This window comes from Octopus bimaculoides, chromosome 6, assembly GCF_046866305.1.
Source record: "Octopus bimaculoides isolate indiv1 chromosome 6, ASM4686630v1, whole genome shotgun sequence".
NCBI lineage: Eukaryota > Metazoa > Mollusca > Cephalopoda > Octopoda > Octopodidae > Octopus > Octopus bimaculoides.
This window is the reverse complement of record NC_142933.1, coordinates 117,679,794-117,705,227: the sequence shown is the minus strand read 5'-3', so window position 1 is coordinate 117,705,227 and position 25,434 is coordinate 117,679,794. Positions and strand designations below refer to the sequence as shown.

At 36.4% G+C, this 25,434-nt stretch overlaps 1 protein-coding gene and 1 non-coding gene across 2 annotated transcripts in view; both read left to right on the top strand.

The window, feature by feature from the left end:
• LOC106875298 (uncharacterized) overlaps nucleotides 1–25,434 on the top strand; it is a 53,421-nt gene that overhangs the window by 23,339 nt on the left and 4,648 nt on the right. Inside the window, exons 6-15 of the mRNA XM_014923386.3 lie at nucleotides 579–1,019; nucleotides 16,624–16,748; nucleotides 17,946–18,017; nucleotides 20,030–20,058; nucleotides 21,258–21,429; nucleotides 21,989–22,116; nucleotides 22,220–22,378; nucleotides 23,469–23,575; nucleotides 24,409–24,445; nucleotides 24,966–25,049. Coding sequence (XP_014778872.2) covers nucleotides 579–1,019; nucleotides 16,624–16,748; nucleotides 17,946–18,017; nucleotides 20,030–20,058; nucleotides 21,258–21,429; nucleotides 21,989–22,116; nucleotides 22,220–22,378; nucleotides 23,469–23,575; nucleotides 24,409–24,445; nucleotides 24,966–25,049 — 1,354 coding nt within the window. The remainder of the gene's footprint in view (nucleotides 1–578; nucleotides 1,020–16,623; nucleotides 16,749–17,945; nucleotides 18,018–20,029; nucleotides 20,059–21,257; nucleotides 21,430–21,988; nucleotides 22,117–22,219; nucleotides 22,379–23,468; nucleotides 23,576–24,408; nucleotides 24,446–24,965; nucleotides 25,050–25,434) is intronic.
• On the top strand, nucleotides 20,973–21,167 carry LOC128248210 (U2 spliceosomal RNA). Its single transcript, XR_008264500.1, has one exon. It is a non-coding gene; the product is annotated as a U2 spliceosomal RNA (small nuclear RNA).

Here is a 25,434-nt window from a genome sequence, read left to right as displayed (position 1 = left end):
AGTGCTGGTGCGACTTAAAAAGCATCCAGTTCACGCTGTTAGTCACATTGGTGCTACCATCTTCATTTTTGCTACTCTTATGATCAAATTGCCGCAAACATACTTTATGGCTCTACTTACTGTATGTACCCTTGTTTTTAAGATAGGTACACCATGTTCTGAGTGTTGGCAACATGAAGACAACGTCAGAAAGACTGTCTAACCCATGCTAGCATGGGAAAACTGACATAAAATTGTGTGGGTATATTTACACACACATGTATGTGTGTGTGTATGTGGATGTTCCTGAATGTTGATATTTCAATTTTTATTGTTTGAATGAAACAGTGTTGATGTCTTGTTGACATTGTGACTGATGGCTCGACACTTTCAAATATCTGTGAAATATAAAAATCCCATTCTCCTGAAAAACAGGCGAGGGTTTGTGACAGGAAGAGCATCCAGTTATTAAATCCTGCTCCCAAATCCATTTCTGTCAAAGTCATAGCATGGAAAAAAAAAACATATTATAACAAATAAACTATATATATGATTATGTGTATCAACAATTTTATTATTTTCTTCTTTTTTTCTTTTAGCACTACAAATAACTATGAAAAAAAGAAGCTTTTGTGTAACCCACGTCACTTTCCGTGTAAAGTTTGTGGAGATCTTGCATCTGGTATACATTATGGCCATTTCATTTGTGAAGGCTGTAAAGGATTTTTCCGTCGTAGCATACGCAAGAAAATGGTTTATTTGTGCATAAGCAAAAACTGCATAATCAATAAGTTCACAAGGACTCGTTGTGCCTACTGTAGGCTACAAAAATGTTTGACTCTTGGCATGTCCAAAGAAGCCAGTCGAAAGGGCCGGCGAACAAAGGAAAACCAAATGAAACTAATGAGCCAACCCCGTGAAGAATGCAAAATGTATGAGGAGTACACAAACCTAAACTCTGCACCTAGACCATGGCCCAGTAACGCAATACCACAGAGGGAACCAGTGGAGTATATTGAAGATGCTGATCAACCTAAAATGTAAGTTGTTTTCTAATCTACACTGACATCTCATAAGTAAATAGACAGCATCGTTTTTTGTAAAATTTATTCCTCCTTTCTTCTTTGGATATTTGCCGGTCAAAGAAGAGGTTTTCCTTCCAGCTGTTCTGCCATAGTAGCCAAGTTGGTGAAGATACTTCACAGAAGTATTCTTGCTCATTTAGAGTTGCTCTGTGACATCAGCTACCTTGCAACTGGGATTATTTTCAGCAATCCTTTCAAGTTATTTTTCAGTTTCAATATTTTGGCTTCATTTTGTAGGTGGTCTGTGTGCTGTTTCATGTTATTTGTGTGATATTATTTAAAGTAATCACCCAGATTAGCAGAGGAGACAAGAAATAACTTTAGATTCTCGATCAGGCCAAACAAAGCCTTATGAGTGGATTTAGTCAACGGAAACTGAAAGAAACCTGTTGTATATATGTATGTGAGCACGACCTTATGATTGTGAGCCACGTACCCTAACCATTAAATCTTGCACCTTTACAAGAGATGCCTGCATTCACTATAAGGCAATCTTAAATAGTAACTAGATTTTAGAGCCTTCACAAAAGATGGTACAATACCTTTATCAATCCTATAGCACATAGAGTTAATGATATAGGAGTGTATTAAGTTTTGGCACAAGGGCAGCAGTATCAGGAGAGGGATAAGTCGATAATATCGACCCCAGTCCTCAACAGGTACTTATTTTATCAACTTCGAAAGGATGAAAGCAAAGTCAGCCATGGCGGAATTTGAACTTGGAGTTTGAAGATAGACAAAATGCTGCTAAACATTTCCCCTGGCGTGCTAATGATTCTGCCAACTCGCCGCCTTACAATAGAAGAATATTATATATATCAACAGTTTTGTTCCATTGTTAAGATTGTTTACTTATAGACATAACATTTCAAATAAATAAGATTGGTCGATTTTTGGTTTTAGGTACATATTTCTGCTGGTTTGATAATGAAACCAAAACGGCATGCCTTTGTTCATTATGGCGGGATTTCAAGTCCCTTCCCATGAACTGTGAATTCTAAACACACACTCGGACACATCTCGTACATGTTTTAAAATACTTATCGGTCAATTTTCTTACGATTAATCTAAATGTTGCTGTGATTGTTTAAAACATTGCATATGTAAGGGAACCGACGTCGGGGTCACCAATTGTAAGGGTCGACCGTGCGAACTCAAAAAGGAGATATGGTGACGAATGGAAAAACAGAGGACTCCTTTTATTTAAACGTGTCACACGGTCGAACATACAAATATATATCAAAGATGATATATAGATGATATGTTATACGACGATAACATAGATGACCAGTAATGAAAGACCACAACCGTATTAGATGAATAACAGAGATATTTATTGTAGCGTTAAAGATGTATGTCTGTGTGAGAGTGTGAATGCGACATATAAGAACATAATCAAAGACAGGCCGTCATACAAAGAAAAGTGTGTATGTGAGTGATACATGTGTGAGTTATTACAGCAGATAGAAAGAGTCAGTAAATGACACGTGAGCAATTATACCAGTTCGTTAGTACACTATAGGAAAAGTTCTGTATGTGAAAGTGAGGAGAGGCTGAGTGTGGCAGTGCTGATCACTAGTTGTGATGTCGTGGCATCGATGCCGGGCCGTGATTCTTGTTATACAGATGTTCGTCGCTGGCTGAGAATTTCTTGTCTATTTAAGAACTCTTGTCTGTTTATTTACCGTGGTGAAGCTGAGTCACCTAACAGAATCAAAGAGAGAGGTGTGCCGCAGAGGTTTGGTGTACATAGCAGGTCGTGTAGACGCTGGTGGAGATTGTTGCTGGTTAGTAGTAATCGTAGAATCGTGTTGGTCATGATGATGATGCTGGATAGTAGTAGTAGACTCTTGTTGCTGATGTGGCGACGGCGGAGGTCATCGTGGCTGGACGAAGCTGCTGAAGTGGTCGCTGGCTGCTGCTGCTGTCGTGTGGTACACGGAACAGTTCTCAAAGAGAAACTGGACCGAGACAAATTTGGCCGCCGAGTTAAAGCTATTTATAACAAATTATTGGCTCACCAGATGGTAGAAATATACTCTATCACGTGACCTTATTAGGGGTCGTGATTGGTCAGTTTGCGTTCTGGCGGGAACGGTTCGAAGAAGTTGCCGATTCGAATAATGATCAGTCACGTGATGACAAGGTTAATGTTTTCCCCTACGTTCGCGTTTGTTTATATTTAAAGGAAGATTGTATGTAATGGCGATAGTAGTTTGTATCTAATGGCGCTAGGTAGTTTCACTACACATACATCGACCAAATTCAAATGTACGTGTGAATGTAATTGTCAATCAATCTGGTTATATATCTCCTACATCTTCCTACCACCTACTCTAGCTCGTTCTTGCAACTCTGGTTGGATAAAAAGAACTTTATTTTAATATGAACAAGACAATGAATACACTATGAATAGCAAATCTATTCAATTTGACAACCAGATTTTTTTAATTAATTTTTTTCTTTCAACACTTTGAAACTTTGGATACTGGTAGAATGTGTCACCATAGCCTCTGAAATGCAGTTAAGGCGATCAGTGAGTGCTATTTCCTCTTTCTGTTTGGTCCCCCCCCCTCCATGACCCTTCGCGTGAAATACTTTAGGTGACTTAGTATACTCTATGAGGGTGATTAATGTGAGAAAATGACGTTTTCATTTTCCTTGTCCTTTTCCATAGTGCTACTTGCCTCCGTCTACAACAAACAATTCCCACCATAGTAGTTTTCAGGGTCATGTGATCAGAATCAGTTGATATAGATTTACACACACACACACACACACACACACACACAAGACAATGTTGATGATCTAGAAGCTAAACACTATGGAGAGCATCCAGCAAACAGCTAATTCCATCCACCAGAGTATTAAAGTAACAATAACCTGCCCTGACAAGCACCCGGACTATAGATTACCTGTTCTAGACATGGCACTCTGGCTAGAAACGAAGAACGGTGAGGTCCAGTGCCTTCACTCCCATTATGCCAAACCCATGGCCTCTAAGAACCCTGTTCACAAGAACACAGCTATTGCGGACAACTCCAAGTTCCACATTCTTATAGCTGACTTGGTGAGAGTGATGAGGAATGCGTCTCGCATGTGTGACCTTATGGAATTGGAAAGACACATACAACACTTCATCCGCCCGCATGCAGTTCTCTGGCTACAATCAAAGGAGCAGGATTAGAGTGTGCACAGGAGCCAGGACTAAGTACAAAGTCAACATAGAAAGTGTTGCTAAGGAGATCTGCCTGCTGTACAGGAGTCAATCCTGGAACAGCACAGAAAGGAGCAGAAATAAGATAGAAAAGAAGTTCAGCGGGGAATATTCATCTAGAGTTGTGCTCTTTGAAAAAAAATCAGTATCTTTACAGTATAAGGCATGGATCTCAAACAAAAACTCACATCACTCAGATCTCTAGACATCTCGGAAAACTACATGGGTGAAAAATTTCTTGGTGGGCCACAAAAGACCCAAGAATTGGGACAGGCTGCTAACTCTCACAACTTGAGAGCATTGTATAACAATCGGAAAGGTGTGTTTGATCCCCAAAGGAGTGGTACTGGACCTATTCTTTCTAACAGATGTTTTTATGCATAGCCTAGTGTTTAAGCTGCTACACTCCCGATCACTAGATTGTGGGTTCGATTTCCTGACAGGGCAACGCGTTGTGTTCTTCAGCAAAACACTTCATTTCACTTCGCTCCAGTCCCCTTTTGATCAGCGGGGTGGTGTCATTTGAAGGCTAAAACAATGCAAAAGCGCATTGTGACCAGCGATGTGCAACAACATCTGATAGCCTTGTTGATCACATGATAATCGTAATATACATAATCTGAAAGGTATTTGTAAAAAATTTCATTTCGAAATACCCATTTTTCTGAAAGTTACGAGGAAAGAGATCCGACTTGTGTAAAACTTCTTAAACCACTCTTTCTTCTTCTACACACACACACACACACACACACACAAAAGTTCCACAATGAATTCCGATATAATTGGTCTGTACCCAATTCTTGAGCGTATTTATAGAAAATTTCGTTTAAACAAATATCAATTTTTCCGAAAGATATGACGAAATAAAGTTAGCGGGGCGGGGTGGGGGACACACGTATGTGTGTGTCTGCTTAAGTTTGTGCATTTATTTTGTTTCACTTTGTGAATCAATAGTATGTGACAATTTAGCTGTGTTTCCTTCTATTGTTATGTGTACATAAATCAACATTGTAGCAGGAGGTCGAGCAAAATGCATGCATGTATGTATGTATGTATGTATGTATTGTCTTAGCTATTCTAACAGCTAAGGCATACCTCAATTTACGTCGGTAATATGCGACGAAGTTCAAAAAACGACGTAATACGAAAAAGCAATGATAATATTTTACATATTATCTGATTTTCCACTTCCTTATTGGTTTTTAACTCTTTTTAAATTTGAATTCTTATGCTTTTAAATATGTTTGCTGAGACCGACGTAAAGTCGGATAAAACGATTTCAGTTGAGGTTTTATTTTTTTACCTATAAATTTCTTACAAATAAAACGGATGTCGAAAAAGACGTAACTCGAAACGACGTACATTGAAGTATGCATGTATATCGTATACGTTTGCACTCATTCACACACACAAGTCATGAAAGAAGCTTAACAGCTTTTCCCCCACCCCACGCTAACCTTCATACACCAGCACACACAGCACGACGTCCTTGTTCTCTGTGTCTATTTAAATAAATGCTGAGACATTTCGTCATCACTTGCTGCAGTCTTGCTCTCTCTCTCACTCAGCGCACATTCTACTCGATCTGGTTTAACTGCCTCTCCTCTTCAACCGGGGACCTTGCAAACTACATGACCTTTACCTCTCTTACTTTTAGTCTTTTTTTCCCCTAAAAATTCCAGATCCTCACTTTTTTCTCAACATCTAACAATTGATTTTTTTTAAATTCCAAAATTTCTTTGTCTTTTCCTACTATATATCGTAATCGTTATCTATTCGGTAATCAAGTTCATCTAATTTTATCTATCTATCTATCCTCTCTCTCTCTCTCTCTCTCTCTCTCCACACACACACACACATACAAACATATATATATCCATCCATCTATCCGTAACGCTCTCTCTACATACCCATACATAAACACATCTATATTCTCTTGTTGGCCTAATCTAATCGATTTTGAATCACTCTTGGCCATGGGATCGGTATTAAACATCGCAGCTTTCGATCCGGATTCCAGGGATGTTGACGATATCATTCAGGATGGAAAGATGTAAGTTGGATTCTAAAAACATTATCAGCATCTTTGAGTTCTTTTAGAATTTATTGTTGTTGTCATTGTAAAATGAGCGGGTTTCGATCCTGGTTTCATTTGGGTGGAATGCCACAAACCCCATTTACACCCGCATATAAATATTAAGGCCTTGTACTTATTAATCAGAATTGTACGACGAATGCCGAAGATTAATTTTTTCCATTACGGAGATGTACTTGCATAGCAAGTGACCTGATCTGAGATCGTGTGCTGGAACGCAATTTTTACCTTTTTTTTTTTTTCTACCTGTAATTTTTTACCTTTTTGAAACTAATTCGTCTCGCTTGAACCAGCGATGGAACCTCCTAGGTCAGGCATGGGCAACCTTTCGTTCTCGAGAACCGGACCGCGTGAAACATGGCTCAGCATCAGGTGGGCCGCACTACTAAAAAAAGAAAATTCAAGGCAATTTTTCGTTAGACGCACCATTCAGAACGTCCGACGGGCCGCGGGTTGCCCGTGACTGTTCTTATGTGGTTGGTTGCTAAAATACGTGCTAAAGTCGCAGCTGAATATCCTTAAGAACATATTCTGTTAAAAAAAAATAGGAAGGCATGGTCACAGCTGGAACGCCTTTGATCGTATATCTGCTCACTACTCAGGCCTGATCAGAACTAAACTACAAAAAAACGTCATCTCCTTCATATCACCAGTGGCCCTTCGAAAGGCATCAACATCACCTTTTTTGCATTTCATTTCTCAAAAATATTTCAGGTTTCCCGAAATATGTATGTCTGTATGTGTGTATATGTATGTATGTATGTATGTATGTATGTATGTATGTATGTATGTATGTATGTATGTATGCATGTGTGTGTGTCTGTGTGTATTGTATGAATCAGCTAAACAGCAATCTTCTATGTGGCTATTTGGCCTGCTAAAATAGCATACTCTATTTTCTGATGTAATCTCTAATATACAAACATGACGAGATGGTCACCACTCAATTGGGTTTCCCACCCCCATAGGTCTCCTCGATCGGGGTATCCTAGAGATAAGTAACAACCAATTATTGTTCTAATTTGGTTTTAAGTTGCCTTCAAGCATTTTCCTGGTGTATAAGTATTTTCAGCGGTGTTTATTCGCTTCACGAAATAATTACGTTTCAAATGATTTTACGCGAATGTTACAGTAACATTTCAATTATGCTTATGTGATAATTGCTGAAATAGAATAAATACTGTGAAATGGTGATATTCTTTCCATTTTTGATTACAGATTAAAGTGTAAATATTGTCACTATTCGGCTGTGTCCAAGCGGATGTTTCCAATAGGCACCCCAACATGTCTTTTCAAAATTTCTTCGGATTACTATGTTTTCAAGGCATGCCTACACAAGTGTGCACCCCGACTTTGTTTCTTCATAGCTTCCAGAAAAATGGACACACATCACAAAATGAAACGTATAATTTCGAAAAGAATTCTGATGTGTCTGTATATATGTGCGAGCCCACCGTTATATATATATATATATATATATATATATATATATATATATATATATATATATATTCCAATATAATCGTAACCTACACCCCATTTTCCTGAAAGTTATGTGAAAACACAACTTTTGTGAATTTTCAGAAACGCTCCTTCCCACCCTCGGAAAAAATTTTACACTACATATTCCAATATAATCAGAATCTGCACAGCCTGAAGCATATCTATAAGAAAAATGCATTAAAAAATGTCCATTTTTCTGGAAGTTATGAGGAAACAAAGTCGGTGGCGGGTAACACTTTTGTATGTATGCCGTTTTCAACAATGGAGATGGAAATTACGACTGCAAAACAAGAACAAATCAGCTTTATAAATTTCTAATTTTCACCTCATTCACACCAAAATTCTTTGATTTTAACTTTTTTATTTTTCCTTCTTTAATTTATCAATCTTCACTCCCGATTCCAGGTTTAAAAATATGGAGATTACAATTCTGAAAAGAAAGTGCTTTTGAACATGTCAATATTTTTTTCCAAAATTTCAATTGCATTTATTTATGATAATATTCCACTTTTTAATTTGTGATCAGAAGGGAAACATGTTTAAACCCAGGTCAGCCTTAACCTTGATAGAAAACGTTCCAAACATGACCATCATTCTCTTCTTTTTATGTCTAGAACTGCATTGTCATGTGTGTCCTTGTACTGCCAAGACAGTAGTGTGAAGTGGGAGAGAGATTTGGCTGTTATTTCTAGTAGAAGTTCATTTGTTGGCTGAGGTATTATATCGTTCATTATTACACATCCATGAATGTGTGAATGGATGTATGAAGAAGATGTGGATTTTGCTGAGGCAGATTTTATATTGCAGTAGAGATTCGCTGCTATATAATATTATGGTATTATAAATCCACCGACAAATATCGTAGAACAGTCCATGGCCCATCTGAAAAGCCTTCTTTTTATTCTATATAAAAGCCTAGATGGTCCTAACCAGAATGTTTTTCAAGTGGATCTTGGGCTAAACAATAAAATAACGAATTTATATTTATATCACTAATAATTCAAATAAGAAACGGTTCAAGGCTCAACTCGGAAATCGCGTCTGTTCTGACGTTTTTGTTTTCTTTTCACCAGTTAGTCTTTTTCTTGGGGAAAGTCGTTAATAGGAAGTAGTGACATTCATTCATTTCTCAAAGAGATTAATGATGTAAGTTAAATCATATTGCTTGAAAAACGTATTGAAATTGTGTGGCAGTTATTCTGTCAATTAGGCTAACGCAAATCACAGCATTGTGGTTTTAAAATATATATAAATTAATGAATTTCCCCCAAATACACTTGACAGCGTCCCTAAATAGAAAATTTTCGGGTGGTTAATACAAATCAACCACTATATGGCTATTCGACGTACTAGAAATAGCAGCCAAATTACTATCAAATCACACGCTTTCTTCAGAAAAGGATACATTTGATAAGGTAGTTTGAAAAAAAAAGATGTTTATAATTGAAATGCCTTTGGTCATAGAATCGGCTCCATTGAGGCTGACTTTTTTTTTCTTTTTGCTGCCATCTGATAAGGCCATCCAGTGCCTTCTTCGGTTCTTTCATTTTCTCAACTGTTACTGAAGTGCTCGAAGCTGTTTCTCATATGGAAGTCCAATGAACTTAACCATTTTATTCCCACATTCTTAAGTTTTCTGGTGATTTCTTCTCGTCTGAGGACTTTTTATTACACTATCTGTATATGATCTCTTTAGTATTCTGAAGATGCTATATGTTATTGGAACCATTAAATGACTCTTTTATTGACATGAGTTTCACGTGTAATTGATTATTAGAATCCATATATTCCGTCCAGAATGCATTTGACGATAGTTATGCTTGATCAGAGGACAAACTATGAAAGCAATATTTGATAAATGTTTTTAACAGAGTCACAAGGCCCGAAATTTGTGGGCAGGGGAATTGTCGATTATATTGACTGCAGTACTTTGTGTTTGAAAATCCAATTTGATACTGGGACTGCTGAAGTTGATGTTGTTGAAGGCCTGGGTGTAGGACCTACTGGTTAATACTGGATTCTGGTGATGGTGGAGGTAATATGGGTTGTTGGTGGGAGTGGCAAAAACCAGCCAGTTCCGAGGGTTAGGTCTGCTTCCACTCAATGCCCATATTGTCTTCCCCACCTTTATGAGTAGCTGTGACATTAGGGACCCTAGTAACAGCATTACAACTTGATATACGTGTTTGTGTGAATGAATGTTTATACCAGTGGTTTCCAACTCTTTTATTTAAATGAGTTTTCCCACGGACCCTTTTGGTATGCTTATCCTGATATTGATATATATATATATATAACTTTGAATTTAGCTCACGGACCCAAAGTACTACCTTGGCGAACCCCAGGTTGGAAACCACTGGTTTATACGTACACATCACAAACTCGAAGTAGTCGAGAAATTACATCTTTATTTTCGTGTATGTGTTAAAATGGAGATGTAATATAGTGAATAAACCTAGATATAATATTTAGATAATTGTTTATTTTCCTTACGCTAATTGCTACGAAAAAAGGAAACGAAAATAAAAAGAAATACATTCATTTTTGCTTGGTACGAATGATCCGTTTCCCTGAGCGCAAAATACTCAGATAATGAAAGGCAAAACAGATTTAATTATCTGTTTAAATGAAAGTGCTCTCCTCTCTCTCTCTCTCTCTCTCTCTCTCTCTCTCTCTCTCTCTCTCTCTCTCTCACACATCATCATCATCATCAACATCATCATTTTGAGCTTCTTTCCACGCTACCATGGATTGGGTTAGGTTGGTTATTTCATTTTGGCAGTTATTGCCCTCGTAGACTGGTACCCGTGCTCGTCATTTTGGCTTACCTTCTCTGGCTGGATCCCCTGCTTATTACCAACCATTTTACAGTGTGCTGGGTGCGTTTTATCTTGGCACCAGCACAAAAGGAGTAAAACAAAACTGAAATGGTCTCACAGTCTTATGCTTTCTCTGTCCATTTGCTGTATAGAGAAGCCACACGAATATCAACAATGAACAGTAACTTCTTGAAATGAACGTTATGTAATAAATTTTCAATGTAGACATTTTTCAGTTTTAAAACACTGTATCTTGATTGGTTTATGTGAGGTGGCCGAAAACTTTTGCATGGGCATTTTTGGGGTCGTTTCATATCTTCCCCTCTCGTTCAGAACCCCTACTACAAAATATAATGATTAGGTATGGAAATGACTCCAACAAGGCCAAGAAACTTATAATAGTTTAAAGTGGCCAAAGACTTTTGCACAATAGTGTATATATATATATATATATATATATATATATATATATATATATATATATATATATATATATATATATGCGCACACGCACCACCACCCCTTCTCTCTCCTTCACAAAGTTTGTGACTGAGTTCATTGTCACTTGTCTGAAATGCTTGTGTTTTTAAGACTACAATTTCATGAATCATGAATCAAACAAAAGACTGTCTGAGTCGATCATGCATGTATTTCAGGTGTGTGAATCTCTGAGTAACAATAGAGAATATATCAACTGTTAACATTGCAATTTTTACTTTAATAATGTAGAGTGGTTTGTTAAACAAAACAAAAACGTTTTGAGAAACTGAAAGCTTTTATACCAAATTCTAAGTCATATTTGCAAAAATTTGCATCTGTAAACTGAGCAGCTACCAATATCTATCTATCAGTTTGGAGCCTGGTGTAGCCATCTAGTTCACCAGTCCTCATGCTTGCATAGAAAGCGGACGTTAAACGATGATGATTATATATATATATATATATATATATATATATATATATATATAATTAGTATTTTATTTATGTAATGATGGGAATGTGGAGGCACATGACTTAGTGGTTAGAGTGTTGGACTCATGATGATAAGATTCTTATTTCCATTCCTGGAATAGACATGTATTCTTGAGCAAAACACTCCATTTGATGTTGCTCTTGTCCACTCTGCTGGTAAAAACGAGTGATCTGGCATCCCACCCAAAGAGAAATATATACACCAGAGAGACCAGGAAACCAGCCCTATGGCTCTTACAGAGTAATGTGGACTAACCCAGTGATGTAGGGCAGGTCTGTATTACCCAATTAGAAAGTATTGTAAATAGCTTTACATCCTTGATTAATGACCCAAATAATTTGAATTTTCTTGATCTTTTAAAAAAAGGTTTTTTGCTCCTTGACTGATTTTAAGCATGGTTTGTCAATAGTAACAGTTTTGTAACACAGAAACACAGCTGTCATCTAATACTTAAAACATCCGATTTAGTATCTCTCAGTTAATCTAATGAAAGTAATTGTAACCTGCCCTCTAGTGACGTGTATTTAGTTCAGTTGTGCATATGAAAGAAAGAACAAAAACGTCTAACACATTGTAGTCTATAAAAAAGAAAAAAGAAAAAAAATATATATATATATATATATATATATATATATATATATATGGTAATGTTGTAAGGCAGCTGTTAATTGGTCATGGTTTATTTTCAACTTGAGTGCTAAAAGGAAATGACCTTTAAGGGAGAATCTCTTTAGTATCATTGGCTAAATCATTAAGTGTGTAAGAAAAACTGGTTAGGTGACTTCTGTGTGGGAAACGACAAGGAATTTTTCATTTTACAAATTCATAGGTAACTTGTATTAAATTACTGTTTCAGCCTTGGAGATTTAAATAACATTTTTTTGTAAATGAGTGAAGGTAGTGTAAGGGTCAAGAGGATTCTTTAGTCTTGCCAAGGAAATGACAACTTCTCTAGTGCTGACACCATGATGAAATGTGCCCAGGACACTGTGTACTGGGTCCATTTGTATAAGTACCATTTATGGCACTTATACACTAAATTGGTTTGTATTAGGGCATCCACCTGTAGAATCCAAGCCAAAAATGAAATATAAGCAAGGACTTCTCATCTGTCTTGGAAGGGAATAACTTCAAATAAGAACTGGCTTGGATGATAATCCAACCAATGTCAGCTTGGAAAGCAGGTGTAAAATGATGCTGGTGATGATGATTATGATGACAGCAACAAGAGCAAAGATACAAAAACCTCATGCTTTAAATGCTAATCCTCTATATAAGCTTTTCTCTTCACATGACTATTGTCTGAAACATTCAAACATGTTACTTCCTTGAGATTGTTGTTGGAGAAAACCTATTGACTTGAGACTACTCTAAAATAAATTTTGAGAATTAAACTTACATGGAAATTAGCCAGATTCTTTCCTCTTTTTTTTCTTTTTCCCCAAATATTAGGAAGTAGTTAATTATTACTTCAGACACTTAGAAAAGTTCTTGTTAATGAAAACATTTTGTTAATTATGTATGACATTTTATACGACACATAATTCAATTATGTGTCTTATATTCTATGACACAATTCAATTATGTGTCATATATTCTATGACACACATTTCAATTTTTATAACTGGGCCCCTGCTTAATGGTATGGTTGTAAAACTATGCTCAACATTTTATTGGCTGTTACTGCTAAAATATGTAGTAAGTCCCATCTCACCGTTTATCAATGCTTTTGTCTGTCCTAGTTAGATTTGGGTCAGTGATTCTCAGAGTCCCCAATCACATTCTCCCCCCCCCCCTTGTGATTTCTCACATCCTCTCCCATTTTGATATGTCATTTAGTAATTTTTTCACCATTATCCTTTTTACAGTAGCAATTATTGAAGTAGTTTATGACTTTGTTAATGGCAATCAAAATAGCAATCTTATTTCAGTGGATCATAAAAGTTCCATTTGCTTTATTGCTAAATATCTCGTTAGGAAGGCCAAAAGTATTGTAAGTGCCATCATAATAAAGATTGAAATAAAAGAATACAATGAAATCTTTGCAGCACAAAATTTCAATTTAATTTAATGTCTACTTTATGGCAGCAAACTGGAAGAAGTGTTTGCATGCCAGGCAAAATACTCGGCGGCATTTTGTCTCTCTTTACATTCCAAGTTCAAATTCTGCTGAGATCAACTTTGCCTTTCATCCTTTCAGGGTTAATAAAATAATTGCTATTTGTACACTGGGATCAATGTAACCAACTTACTCCCCCCCCCCCCCGCCTCTCCTGAAATTGCCCTCGTGTCAAAATTTGAAACTAATTTAATGTCTACTTTGGTTTGCATGCAAACTAGAATACTAACGAAAAAATCCAGATAACTTTGCTTGAAGACCACCAGAGTCACAGGTGTTGAGATGTTCTTGATTTTTACTTAATATATCTCCACAACAATACTAAAGGTACATACGACCTACTATGTTGTTACAAAGGACAAATGCACTTGCTGAGCCTAACTACCATATTACTATGAGCACATTTTTCAAACATCAATAATCAAAGAGTCTCAAATGGGATTCAGTTTGAAGAGACAGTTCTTTTTTTTTTTGCTCTGAACTGTTAATTTGTGGTCAGTTGTATAGTTATGTATATTGATATTTCATTTGAGATATAAAGTACACAAAATATATTCTTTCCCAGTTTGAAGTGCCTTCTTTGACTGGAATTCATTTCCCCTGGGAACAAAGTGCTTCTTGTTTGACAAATACTGATCTAGTTAAAAAAATTTTTGCTCTAATTATGAGTTTGGAAATTTTGGTCTCAAGTTATTTTATTATACAATATCACAACCAAAAATTAATTTTTTCAGATGCTAAAGTAACCTTCCTTTCTGCAATCATCTTTTTTTTTTTTTTGTTTTTTTCTAACTGGATCTCTATGTTGAAAACCATGGTCTTTAGTTAAGGCGCAAGGCCTGCAATTTCAAAGTTCTCAAGTTGTATTGTGTGTGTGTAATTTTTATTTTTTATTTGTTAAATTTCTTCCATAACAAAAACAGCCAATTTAGATGTTTTTATTATCCTACTTACTGGTTAAATTAAAGAACCACCATTAAGTGATGTGTTATTTTTGTTCTCTACTTAAGAACTGTAGCTTTTCAAGGTTTCTGTTTAAACCTATATTCGACTAATTGTATTCTTACAGGTGAAGATGTTAACTTGTAAAGAGGATATAGTAACTTGAGATTCAAAAACTAAATTGTGTATGTGTGCATACATATCAATGTACATTTGAATTAGAAATTCTTTTGATTAGAGACCATCATTATTGATAAGTAGAGTAAAGCAGAGTAGATAGAACAGACTCATTACCATTCTGGTTCTTGTTCTGTCTACTTTGGAGGGATGACCTGATGACAGGACCTCCATGTGTCTGCTTGCTTGCTAGAAGTAGCTGCTAAATTATGCATGAGTATCTTTTTTATTTTTTCTTGCTGGTTCTGGAGAAAGGAGCAGTGTTTATGGCCTTCTCAAGCCCTCTTAGACCAGCAAGAGTGATGCCATTAATGTAAATCAATACCCTGGGAAAGACAAAAGTAGGAAAGGAATTTCCAAAGATGTTCTGGAAGGGAAAGACTAGGGACATTGGTTGGTGTGGGGCTTTGCAGGAGTGAGAATTAGACACAAGTGATTATTAAGGGAGAGATGAGTAGAACAGGAATACTCGTATGTAGGTGGCATGAGCCCAGTCAGCTGTGAGGAGCAGAGGCCATAGCAGTAGAAAAAGAACACCATATTTGGTAATGTGACTGTAGAAAAAATGGAAAAAGACAGTATGGTCATGGATGGAATGTCTTTCATTGTGGACCTGCTAGATCATGGTTGTCCTGGAGCTAAACAATAACTCCTGTGGTGGGGAAAAGCATGACCAGCTACAATTAATTTGGTGCCAAATTATGTGTTCCAAAGATTTTAGTCAGACATTTGGCAAACCAGCCATTCTTTGTCAAAATCAGTGCATTGCAATTGTGCATTCTTCTAAACTGATTGCTTGGGGTTGGTGGTACAAATTCTTTTTTATTTTTTTCTATCCCTCTCTCCCTATGTCTGTGTGTGAGATTCATTAATCTATCTCTCTGTTTCTTACATTTGCATATTTTGTGCTTTGCGGAATTCTATTTTCCATTTCAATAAAAATGTTTTGCAACTTTAGGCAGAATAGCTTAATAGCTTAGCAAATAAAAGATTTATATGAATTTGAGGAGTAGATTATTTTCTGTCCTACCAGTCACAGTGCTGTGTACCATCAGTTATAAACAACTGAGACAAATGGTGTAAAGCCTGAGGGTACAGTATTAGCAATTCATCATCATCATCATTAACGTCCGTTTTCCATGCTGGCATGGGTTGGACGGTTTGACAGGAGCTGGCCAGCCACAGTGTTGTCCAGAGTCCATTTGTCTGTTTTGGCATGGTTTCTACAGTTGGATGCCCTTCCTAACACCAGCCACTTTACAGAGGGTGCAGGGTGCTTCATATGTGCCACTGGCAAGACAAAGACCTGTATGTATGGATGGCCATGATTTTACTTTGCTTGGTATGTCTCCTCAAGTACAGCAAATTGCCACAAATCCCGGTCCCTTGTCATTTCTTCAGTGAGGCCCAGCATCTGATGATCCTTTTTCACCACTTTGTCCCACGTCTTCCTAAGTAATTTAAATGGTTTATTAATAATTATACTTCTAATTTAATAACTTATTTCTCTTATTGTCTCCAGAGATAACACTTCCACTGAACTTCATTTCATAGAACTGGAAAATAGGCACCTGGTTTCACCTGCAATAAACTAGCATCATTGCTAAAAGTAATTTGATTTGCAGTAGGAATATCTTACACTTGTATATTTGCTACTTTTTCTTACTTGTAATTATGTAAATGTTTATTTATTTCTACCTTCCTTCCTGTACAGAATTTACTTGGATTACAATGCTTCAACACCACATGCTCCCCAGGTAATTGATGTTATATCACACACTCTAAAGAAGAAATGGTTTAATCCAAGTAGTATCTACTTCTCAGACAATAAAGAAATCGGTAAGTTCTTTGAGTTTGTTCGTTGAGAAAATGAAATTTGTGTTTTTGAGTCATAAAATCCATGCTTAGTATTGATGTAGTGTGAAAGCACATGACCTAGTGGTCAGTGTGTTGCACTTTAAGATTGTGAGATTGTGGTTTCAATTCTTAGATTGGGTGGTGGCATTATGTCCTTGAGCAAAAAATTTTATTTCATGTTGCTCTGTGATCACTTCAACATCTGACATGAGGCACACCATGCACTTGTACAGGCAATATCGCTAAACTACTTTTTTATGGACTTCATCTATCTCTTGCTTCCTGGGTTAGAGGCTTCCTTTCATACCACACCATTGTGGTATGTGCTGACAGAATTCACTCTGACCCACATTATATCAACTTCATTTTGCCCACATTTTCTCCTCCTGTTCATCAATAGCCTATTTGCCCTCACATCCAATAGCAGCATTGTGTTTGTGTGCCTATGTACCCCTGTAGTCATACAAAGTTACTCATGTACAAATGCTCGGCTTCCCTGTCTGAGGTTCTCTCTTGGTGTTCCTTTCAGCGTAACAGTGACTACTACATCACAAAGACTGACCTTCTTCAGAGCCAAGAAACATTTGCCAACAATTACTAACCCTAACCCTAATCCTAACCCTTTACAAAGGCCAGGTGAGCCCCTCAATGTAATAGTGCTCCACACTTGGGGTAGTGCTGCTGCATCATATACAGACAGCCTAGATTAACCACATACCCCCCAAAAAGAAAAAAAAAACTGTCTCCTGACCTACTGGCTTGAAGTTGTTCACCAACACACTCCTATCCTGGACTCTCAAACTTAGTTGATCTCAAGTAACTTTGGCCTGTCCAGTTCATTTATCTTTCCTCTTTTCAGCAGCCATATTGTGTCCATCTTCCAAGTTATGCTCTACTTTCCCAGTCTTTGCTGCTCAAAATGTCAACCGTTAAGAATTTCTTCCTTGGCCATGTTTTCATTACAGCTATCATGAACATCAACCACATCAATCTCTCCAGTTTGGAGAATGTGTGAACAACACTGACACAGTTCCAAACCATTGAAAATATAAAGAAAAAAAAATCATTCTTTGATGCTAATTCAAAATTTGATTTGATACGGTTACTGAAATTTGAAGGAAAGTCCTGTACATATGCAATATAATTATAAGAACATTTTTTTCTATCTCCTGTTTCTAGTTAACACTTCTCATGAGGTCATTGAAGATGCAAGAGAACAGGTTGCTGATATGATCGGTTCTTCTCCTAAAGGTAAGTGTCTCTGACATTTCAACAGTCTTCTGCCTCTGAAATTTTACTCAATTATGCAAAGAGTTGCTCAGTCTCTGGGTAGCTTTCCCACTCACTGAGGATTTCAGGATCTGGTGGATATAGTAATTTTTTGAACAGTAATACTTGTGTAATTAATTGGATCGTGTGAAGGAGCCCTCTGCCTTCAGGTAGACATTTCTGTAAACTTTCTTTTCTGATGCCACCCACTCAATCTTCCCATCCAGTCCACAATCTTAGATCAGTCACAGTCAATATAGATCCAATGAATGGTAAGGCTTGGGAGAATGGAGATATGTAGATATGTGCTGTGTGCAAGAAGTAAGATGGAGTGGAGCCTCAGTCAGACCTCACACAGGCAAGGAACAATGATATAAATTCTTCTCAGTAGGCAGTAGTGATGGTGTGGGAGATGTCAGATGAATTTTGACAGAGAATGTGTAGATCAAATGATTGAGATGGAGTGTGCAAATACAATTATTAAGCTTAGATTAGTCTTGGGAAACATAACATTTATCTCTGTTCCTTAATCAGAATTAACAAGTTAACCAAAAAACCACACCAACTCGGGAGATGAATGTTTAATAATAATGATATATATCATCAATGTCATATAAAGCGATGTAGTATCTTGGGTGGGTCATTATGCCAATAAAATGATGTACTCTTGCAGGGATCATCACATTCTTCCTTGCAGAAACATAGTTTGCTTATAACATCAACCTGATCATTGTATAAAGGCTAAATACCATTCTCATACCAATTTTAGTAAGTAAGAAAACCATTGAATTTCTTGATTCAGGTTCTGGTACAAAAGCTTACCCTATGAAAGAAACAGGTGACTTTTACCATTGCAAATGCGAGCTAAGAACTAATATCTACTAGGGTCTCTTTCAAGCATAGCTGGCCATGGGTTTTCTGCATTTAGGGAAAGTGTCTCTTACAAAGTGCAGGCATAGGCGAGATGCAAGGCTGTTGTGGATGACAAGCAGTTGCCTGTCCATGCATGTCAGCCTTGTCCATGTCACCAGTAATGTTTAAAGGAAAGGCATGGTTGCTACAGCTTGGCGTCAGTGTCATCATAAGTTATTGCTGTCAGAGCACAAAGATCCAGAAAAGATGCTACAGGGCATCCTTTCTCTAACACCCTTAACAGTTCCACTAATCCACTGCCCTGCTTCCCTATATTTTTATCAACCCTGAAAGGATGAAAGGCAAAGTTGGTCTCAGCAGGATTTGAACTTCAAGTGCAGAGAGTTGGAACAAATACTGCTTGACATTTCATTTGATGCTCCAAGTGATTGCCAATTCACCATTTAAGGAACTAATATTACTTGGGCAAATGTCTTCTACTATCGCCCCAGGCTGACCAATGCTTTGCAAATGAATTTGGAAGATGGAAACTGTGGAAGCCCCTCATACATATATGTATGTGTGTATGTTTGTGTTTGTCCTCTGCACTACTTGACAATTGGTGTTGGTTTGTTTATGCCCTGCCTCCCATAAATTAGCGGTTCAGAATAAGTGCTAGATTTTAAAAGCAAAAAAAAAAAAAAAAAAAAAAATGTACTGGGGTCAATCTGTTTAACTAAAATCCTTTAAGGTGCTGTCCCAACAAAGCCACAATCAAATGACTGAAACAAGTAAAACATAAAAGACAAAAGATACACCTTTCTGGAGGGTAATTAAGTAACAGAAATGTCTGATTGCAATAGGAAATTACTTGTATTTAGTTACGTCCCTTTACGGTTAAACTTCTTTCATGGTCAACTCTTCTTGTCATCCTTCAGAGCCCAATCAATAGTCTTACCAGTCAAGCACAAAGTTTGCAGTGTTTTTAATCACTGATTACACTCTTTTCCTACAATATTTTCAGTAATGATTATGATGATGATGATGATGATGATGATGATGATGATGATGATGATGATGATGATGATGATGATGATGATTACAATTTGTTAAATATTTCACTTTTCTTTCTTATTTTGCAGATATTGTCTTCACTTCAGGAGGAACTGAGGTAATTCGCCAATTCTTTGATTAATTCATTTTTTCACATAAACTAATATTTATTATTTAATTACCATATTTGCTGGCATAAAAGATGCATCCCAGTTTGAAGATTATGTCTTTTAAGAAAAAACAATGTTTTTAGTGCATTAAAGCTTATGGGAGACTCAAACTGAGGTGACATTTTGAGACATTTTTTTTGGTGTGTTGTGTGTGTGTGTGAGGGGGAGTACCTCTTACATGCAATTAAATACAGTAAGTTTTTAATAGGTTCTTATTGTAGAAACATTCTATGTATTGTTTTTTTTTTATCAAAGTTAATGAATGGTGATGCCATTGGTTACAGTTTGTAACAGACAAATGACTGATTTTATTGCGTTTCTGATAGTGACAGTGACAAGAGATTGTTTGTGTTACTCTGGCAACACAAATGTCACACACAGCATTTTATTTGAAATCACTGGTTTATTTACTAATAATATAGGAATACATACAAAGACACACACACACACACACACTAGATATGTGGGGGCTGTGAATAATTGACTGACAATGACTTTTGTTAAATTTACAACAGGCAAACTGAATAGCATTGTTGTTCTTCTCTTGTTTCTGAATCATGTGATATGTCGTCTGCTCTTTACACCATGTGTCCTGTCCTTCCTCTGAGAGACAGGGAAGGGATGGATATTGCCATGGAGAGGGATGGAAGAAAAAAGAGACAGATACTGCTACCTGTATCAGAGGCGAGGCCAAGTCATCAGCATCACTCAGGCTCATCACAGAAGTTCATGTTTCTAGCCCCAAGTGGTTTATTTCTTATATCTAGCACTTTGTTTTTCTCTATTCCTAAGTTAGGGATCAAAATAAAGCAACCCTGCAAAACACAGCTGGTCTTATACTGATCATATACACATTTAACTTTTTTCAGTTTCTGCCTTTGCTAAAATCAAAGTCTAGTCTCTTTTCTGATCAGCTTAATATCTGATACAGTCCCTTGTTGGGGGCCATCAATATTAAACTGATCTGTAGAAGTAGGCAAAGAGTTAGGGGGCTTGCTCCATCTGCGTTACAGGTTGGCCTGGTATTGCAGCACCTCCAGGACACAACCCATGGTTGTATAGAATGTGGGCATTAAGTAATGATGATGATTAGGATGATAACAATGATGACATATACTTATATTTAAAATTTTTTTTTTCCCCCCAGGCAAACAACATGATTTTGCAGACTGCTGTCAAATACTTCAATGAGCATTGCTTTCCTGATATGTCTGAGATCTATAATGATAAACCAATCCTACCACACTTCATCACCTCCAACCTGGAACATGATTCAGTGAAAGAAGTCCTTGAACATTTTGTGAAAACCAACACTGCAGGTTAGCTGTCCTTCTCAATATCTTTGGTCTTTTTTTTAACTCTATTAACTTCTTTTCTTTCACTAGCGCCCTCTCAATCTTTCCTTCCAATTTTGTCCCTCTCTCTCTCCTCTTTCATTGTATTTATCTAAGCCTACATTATTTGCACAAACACTATACATCCAAACATGCATAAACACGCATGTACATATACAAACAGATGCCGAGCTAAAAGCAGCAACCAAATCTCCTTCAAATCATATCCTACTGCATTAAGAAAGAGAAGGACATATTAGACAGTGTAATCTACCTTATGGTTATGAGTCCAACACCCTGACCACTAGGCCACACACTGTCACGTGCATACACTTAAATAAATAAACATATATAAACACGTGTTCATACACATTTTCCTTTCCTTTCCAGTGATTTTTAGAGGCCTTGTTTAAAAATGTCTTTTCTAATTTGCTATTATTCTTCTGAGCCTTTTGGTCATTTTTCAGAATGTCTTTATAATCCTTCCATTTCATTTTATTGGCCACTGTTCAATAAATAGAGTACTGTTCTGTATTTCTTGCAGAAGTTACCTTCGTTGGTGCCTCACGTCAAACTGGCTGCATCCAACCGGAGGATATAATCAAGAAAATACGCCCTAACACTATCATGGTTTCTGTTATGGCTGCCAATAACATTACAGGCATTATACAGGTTAGTGTGGACAACGTCAAATTACTTCTTAAAAAACTTTACACCTTCTTCAAATACTTTTTAATGGTATTAAATCACCTCTCAAAAACTTTGTTTGTTATAGCCTATCGCAAAGATATGTGAATCTGTTCGAGCTGTTGAAAGGGAGCATGGTGAAACTCAACGAATTCTGGTTCATACAGATGCTGCTCAGATTTTGGGGAAAGTTGAAACCAGTGTTAAGGAAATGGATGTTGACTACATGACTATTGTTGGGCACAAGGTAAACATTTTTTTTCCCTTCAGATATATTTCTGTATGTATGTGATGGATGAGCAAAAATAAGAAAACAGTACAAGAGGGGTAATTTTTTACAAAAGTATTATTTGTATAATACTTGAAGGGAAAAGGTCATTAACGTTTTGGATGGAAATCCTTCATCAGAAAAAAAGGGAAAAGTGGTAGAAAGAAGGGAAGATAAAAACAAAGGAAGGAAGAAAAAGTTCAGGAGTCAAATGGGAATGCAGTTCTATGAGGAGGTTAAATATAGATAGGGTGAGGGATGGCAGTGTGGTTCAGAAGTTCTCTTTACAACCATGTGAGCTTAGGTTCGAGGCTACTCAGTGGCATCTTGGGCAAGTGTCTTCTGCTGTTGTCTCATGTCAACTAATGTCTTGTGAATGAAATTGGAAAGTGTATGGAAGTCCATAAAATGTGTGTGTGTGAGTGAAAGTTGTCATTTCTACTTCTCACATGAGGTTGTCTGAGAATCATGTTTACATGCCTGGTGAATATATTAACATCCAGTAGCTCTGTACCATCAAAACAGTGGAATAAAAAGGTTTGTGGCAGTAAAAATACTGCCTCAAATAAGTACCCACCTGACCCATGCTGGCTTAGAAAAACATGTAACAAACAAATGAACATTTATTTAATTTTCTTTCTGTATAAGCCATCTTTATACAATGTGTACACAATGTAAACTCCCTGTTGGTTTTCACAATAAGCATTCCAGTTCTCAGATCAACAGAACTGCTTTCTCAATGGATTATAATGTAAGTGGCTGAGTATTCCACAGATATTTGTATATCCTTAACATAATCCGCTGGCAGAATCTGCATGACACTTTTTTAAACACAAGTACAGTCTCTTTGACAGTTTCCTTCTACCAGGCTAGGTATGGATCACCCTGATATGGATCACCCTGACAGTAAAAGACACTTAGCATATATTTGGATTGAATTGGGACCAAGTGAACTTGATTATGGCCATTCAACCTGATCAGAATTAAATGGTTGTTGTCTGTTTTCCTCTTTCACTATTTATGTTTTTGTTATCACCTTTTCTTTTGTGTGTTTCTTTGCAAACCTTAGTTTTATGGACCCCGAATTGGTGCTGTATTCGCTCGTGATTTAGGAACTCAAGCACACCTTTACTCACTTCTGAAAGGCGGATGCCAAGAGCATGGTTATAGACCTGGGTAAGTAGCTGTTATCAAGATTCTTGAGATTTTATTTTACTAGTTTTTAATCTTTGGGATCCAAAGAGTATTCTGCTGTATTTCAGCTTCTTAATATTTATTTGACGATACAATATTACAATAATGGTGTCAACAATGATGATGATTGGTGGTTGTATCATGGTTTTTGGTGATGGCAATAGTGATTGGTGACAGTGTAATAATTGTAATTAGTTAATTGTCTCTATTACGTTTAACATTTGAAATTTTTGCAAGCAGATACAGCAGGGAATTGTTTGTGCCCCGAGCTACTTGCCTAATTAGTTTATGTTCATCATTTTAAGTTATTAACCTAATGTTTTCCCAAATTGGTCATCCTGTCTTTTTTTTATTTTAACCTCTGGGTCATATTGGTTTGGCTTAGAAGAGGAATCGAGATGCATGTAATTGTCAGAGAAAAGGAATTTACATGAGGTAGACATAAACTTAGAAAAGCATATTAAAAAGTGGCTAGAAAAGTTACAGCATACAAATACCCAATTAGACACACACATAGCCAAATATACACATATACTCAAAAACACGTACACACTAACACACAGAAATACCCAAATATATATATATATATATATATATATATATATATATATATATATATATATATATATCTATCTATATATATATATATATATATATATATATATATATATATATATATATATGCACATAGCCAAACCCGTACACACTGAAATCCGTACACATACTCAAATCCATACACTCAAATATGCACACTCACACATTCATTCACAAATATCCTTCGATTATTTCTCAATTTCATATTTCTTTGATTATAGAACTGAAAATACTGCCATGATTGTTGGTTTAGGAATGGTAAGTTATTTTTTCTTCTTCTTAAAAATGAACTTCTTTTTTTTACTTCAGCTTAGGTTCATTGTAGATGTATTCGTGTGTTTACATGTTAAATATAGAAACACATTTTACTGTCTTCTTTAGAACTTGAGAAGTAGTGGGTTTCATTGAATAAATCTGAAGAGTATCTTCATTGTTCATGTCTTTAAATTGAAATAAATCTTGTGCTGTTCCTATGTGTAATGTAATCAATTATCTTTGAGTAGATATGTTATTCGTCCAACCCATGCTAGCATGGAAAGCGGACATTAAACGATGATGATGATGAGACATGATAGTTCGTGATAATTTTCTTGAAAGATAATAGCAGTTTTTCACTTCATGTTTTCTTGTACTATATATTTATATATAGATGTATATTTATATACATCTATATATAGATAGATATGTATATTGTCCGTTGTGGTGTGGTTTGTAGATTTCTTTTGATATTTTTACTAACGAATCTAAATCTTCATAATTACTTTTGTGTTTGTTACAGGCCTGCACCCTCGTGAAACACAATATTGCTGAGTATGAACATTATATGGAAGAAATACGAAATTATCTGGAAGAGAAACTTGAGGTGCTGAAGCTTTTCCTAATTCCCTTTTTTTCATGTCTATATTAGATGTTGTTGGTGGGTAGGTGGGTGGGGTTATTTCAAAGAAAGTGTTCTGAAAGCATAATTGCCAGAATAAGAGAAGGCAAGGAAAAGTCCAGGAAGCTGTTACCTCAGCTAGCAACAACAAGATTTCCACTTAATCCTAATCTTTTAGCATTTATAGATGATGATGATGATGACCAGCTATATCAGGCTGAGGTATTTTATGTGTTTTATGTTTGAACTGGCCAAATCCAGTTTTTCACATGCATCATCAAAATTTTGAAACTTTGGGATAATGCATAATTAATTTGAAATAATGAGAATGAAGAAGTATTACACTCAACTCTTATTCAATGATTAACAA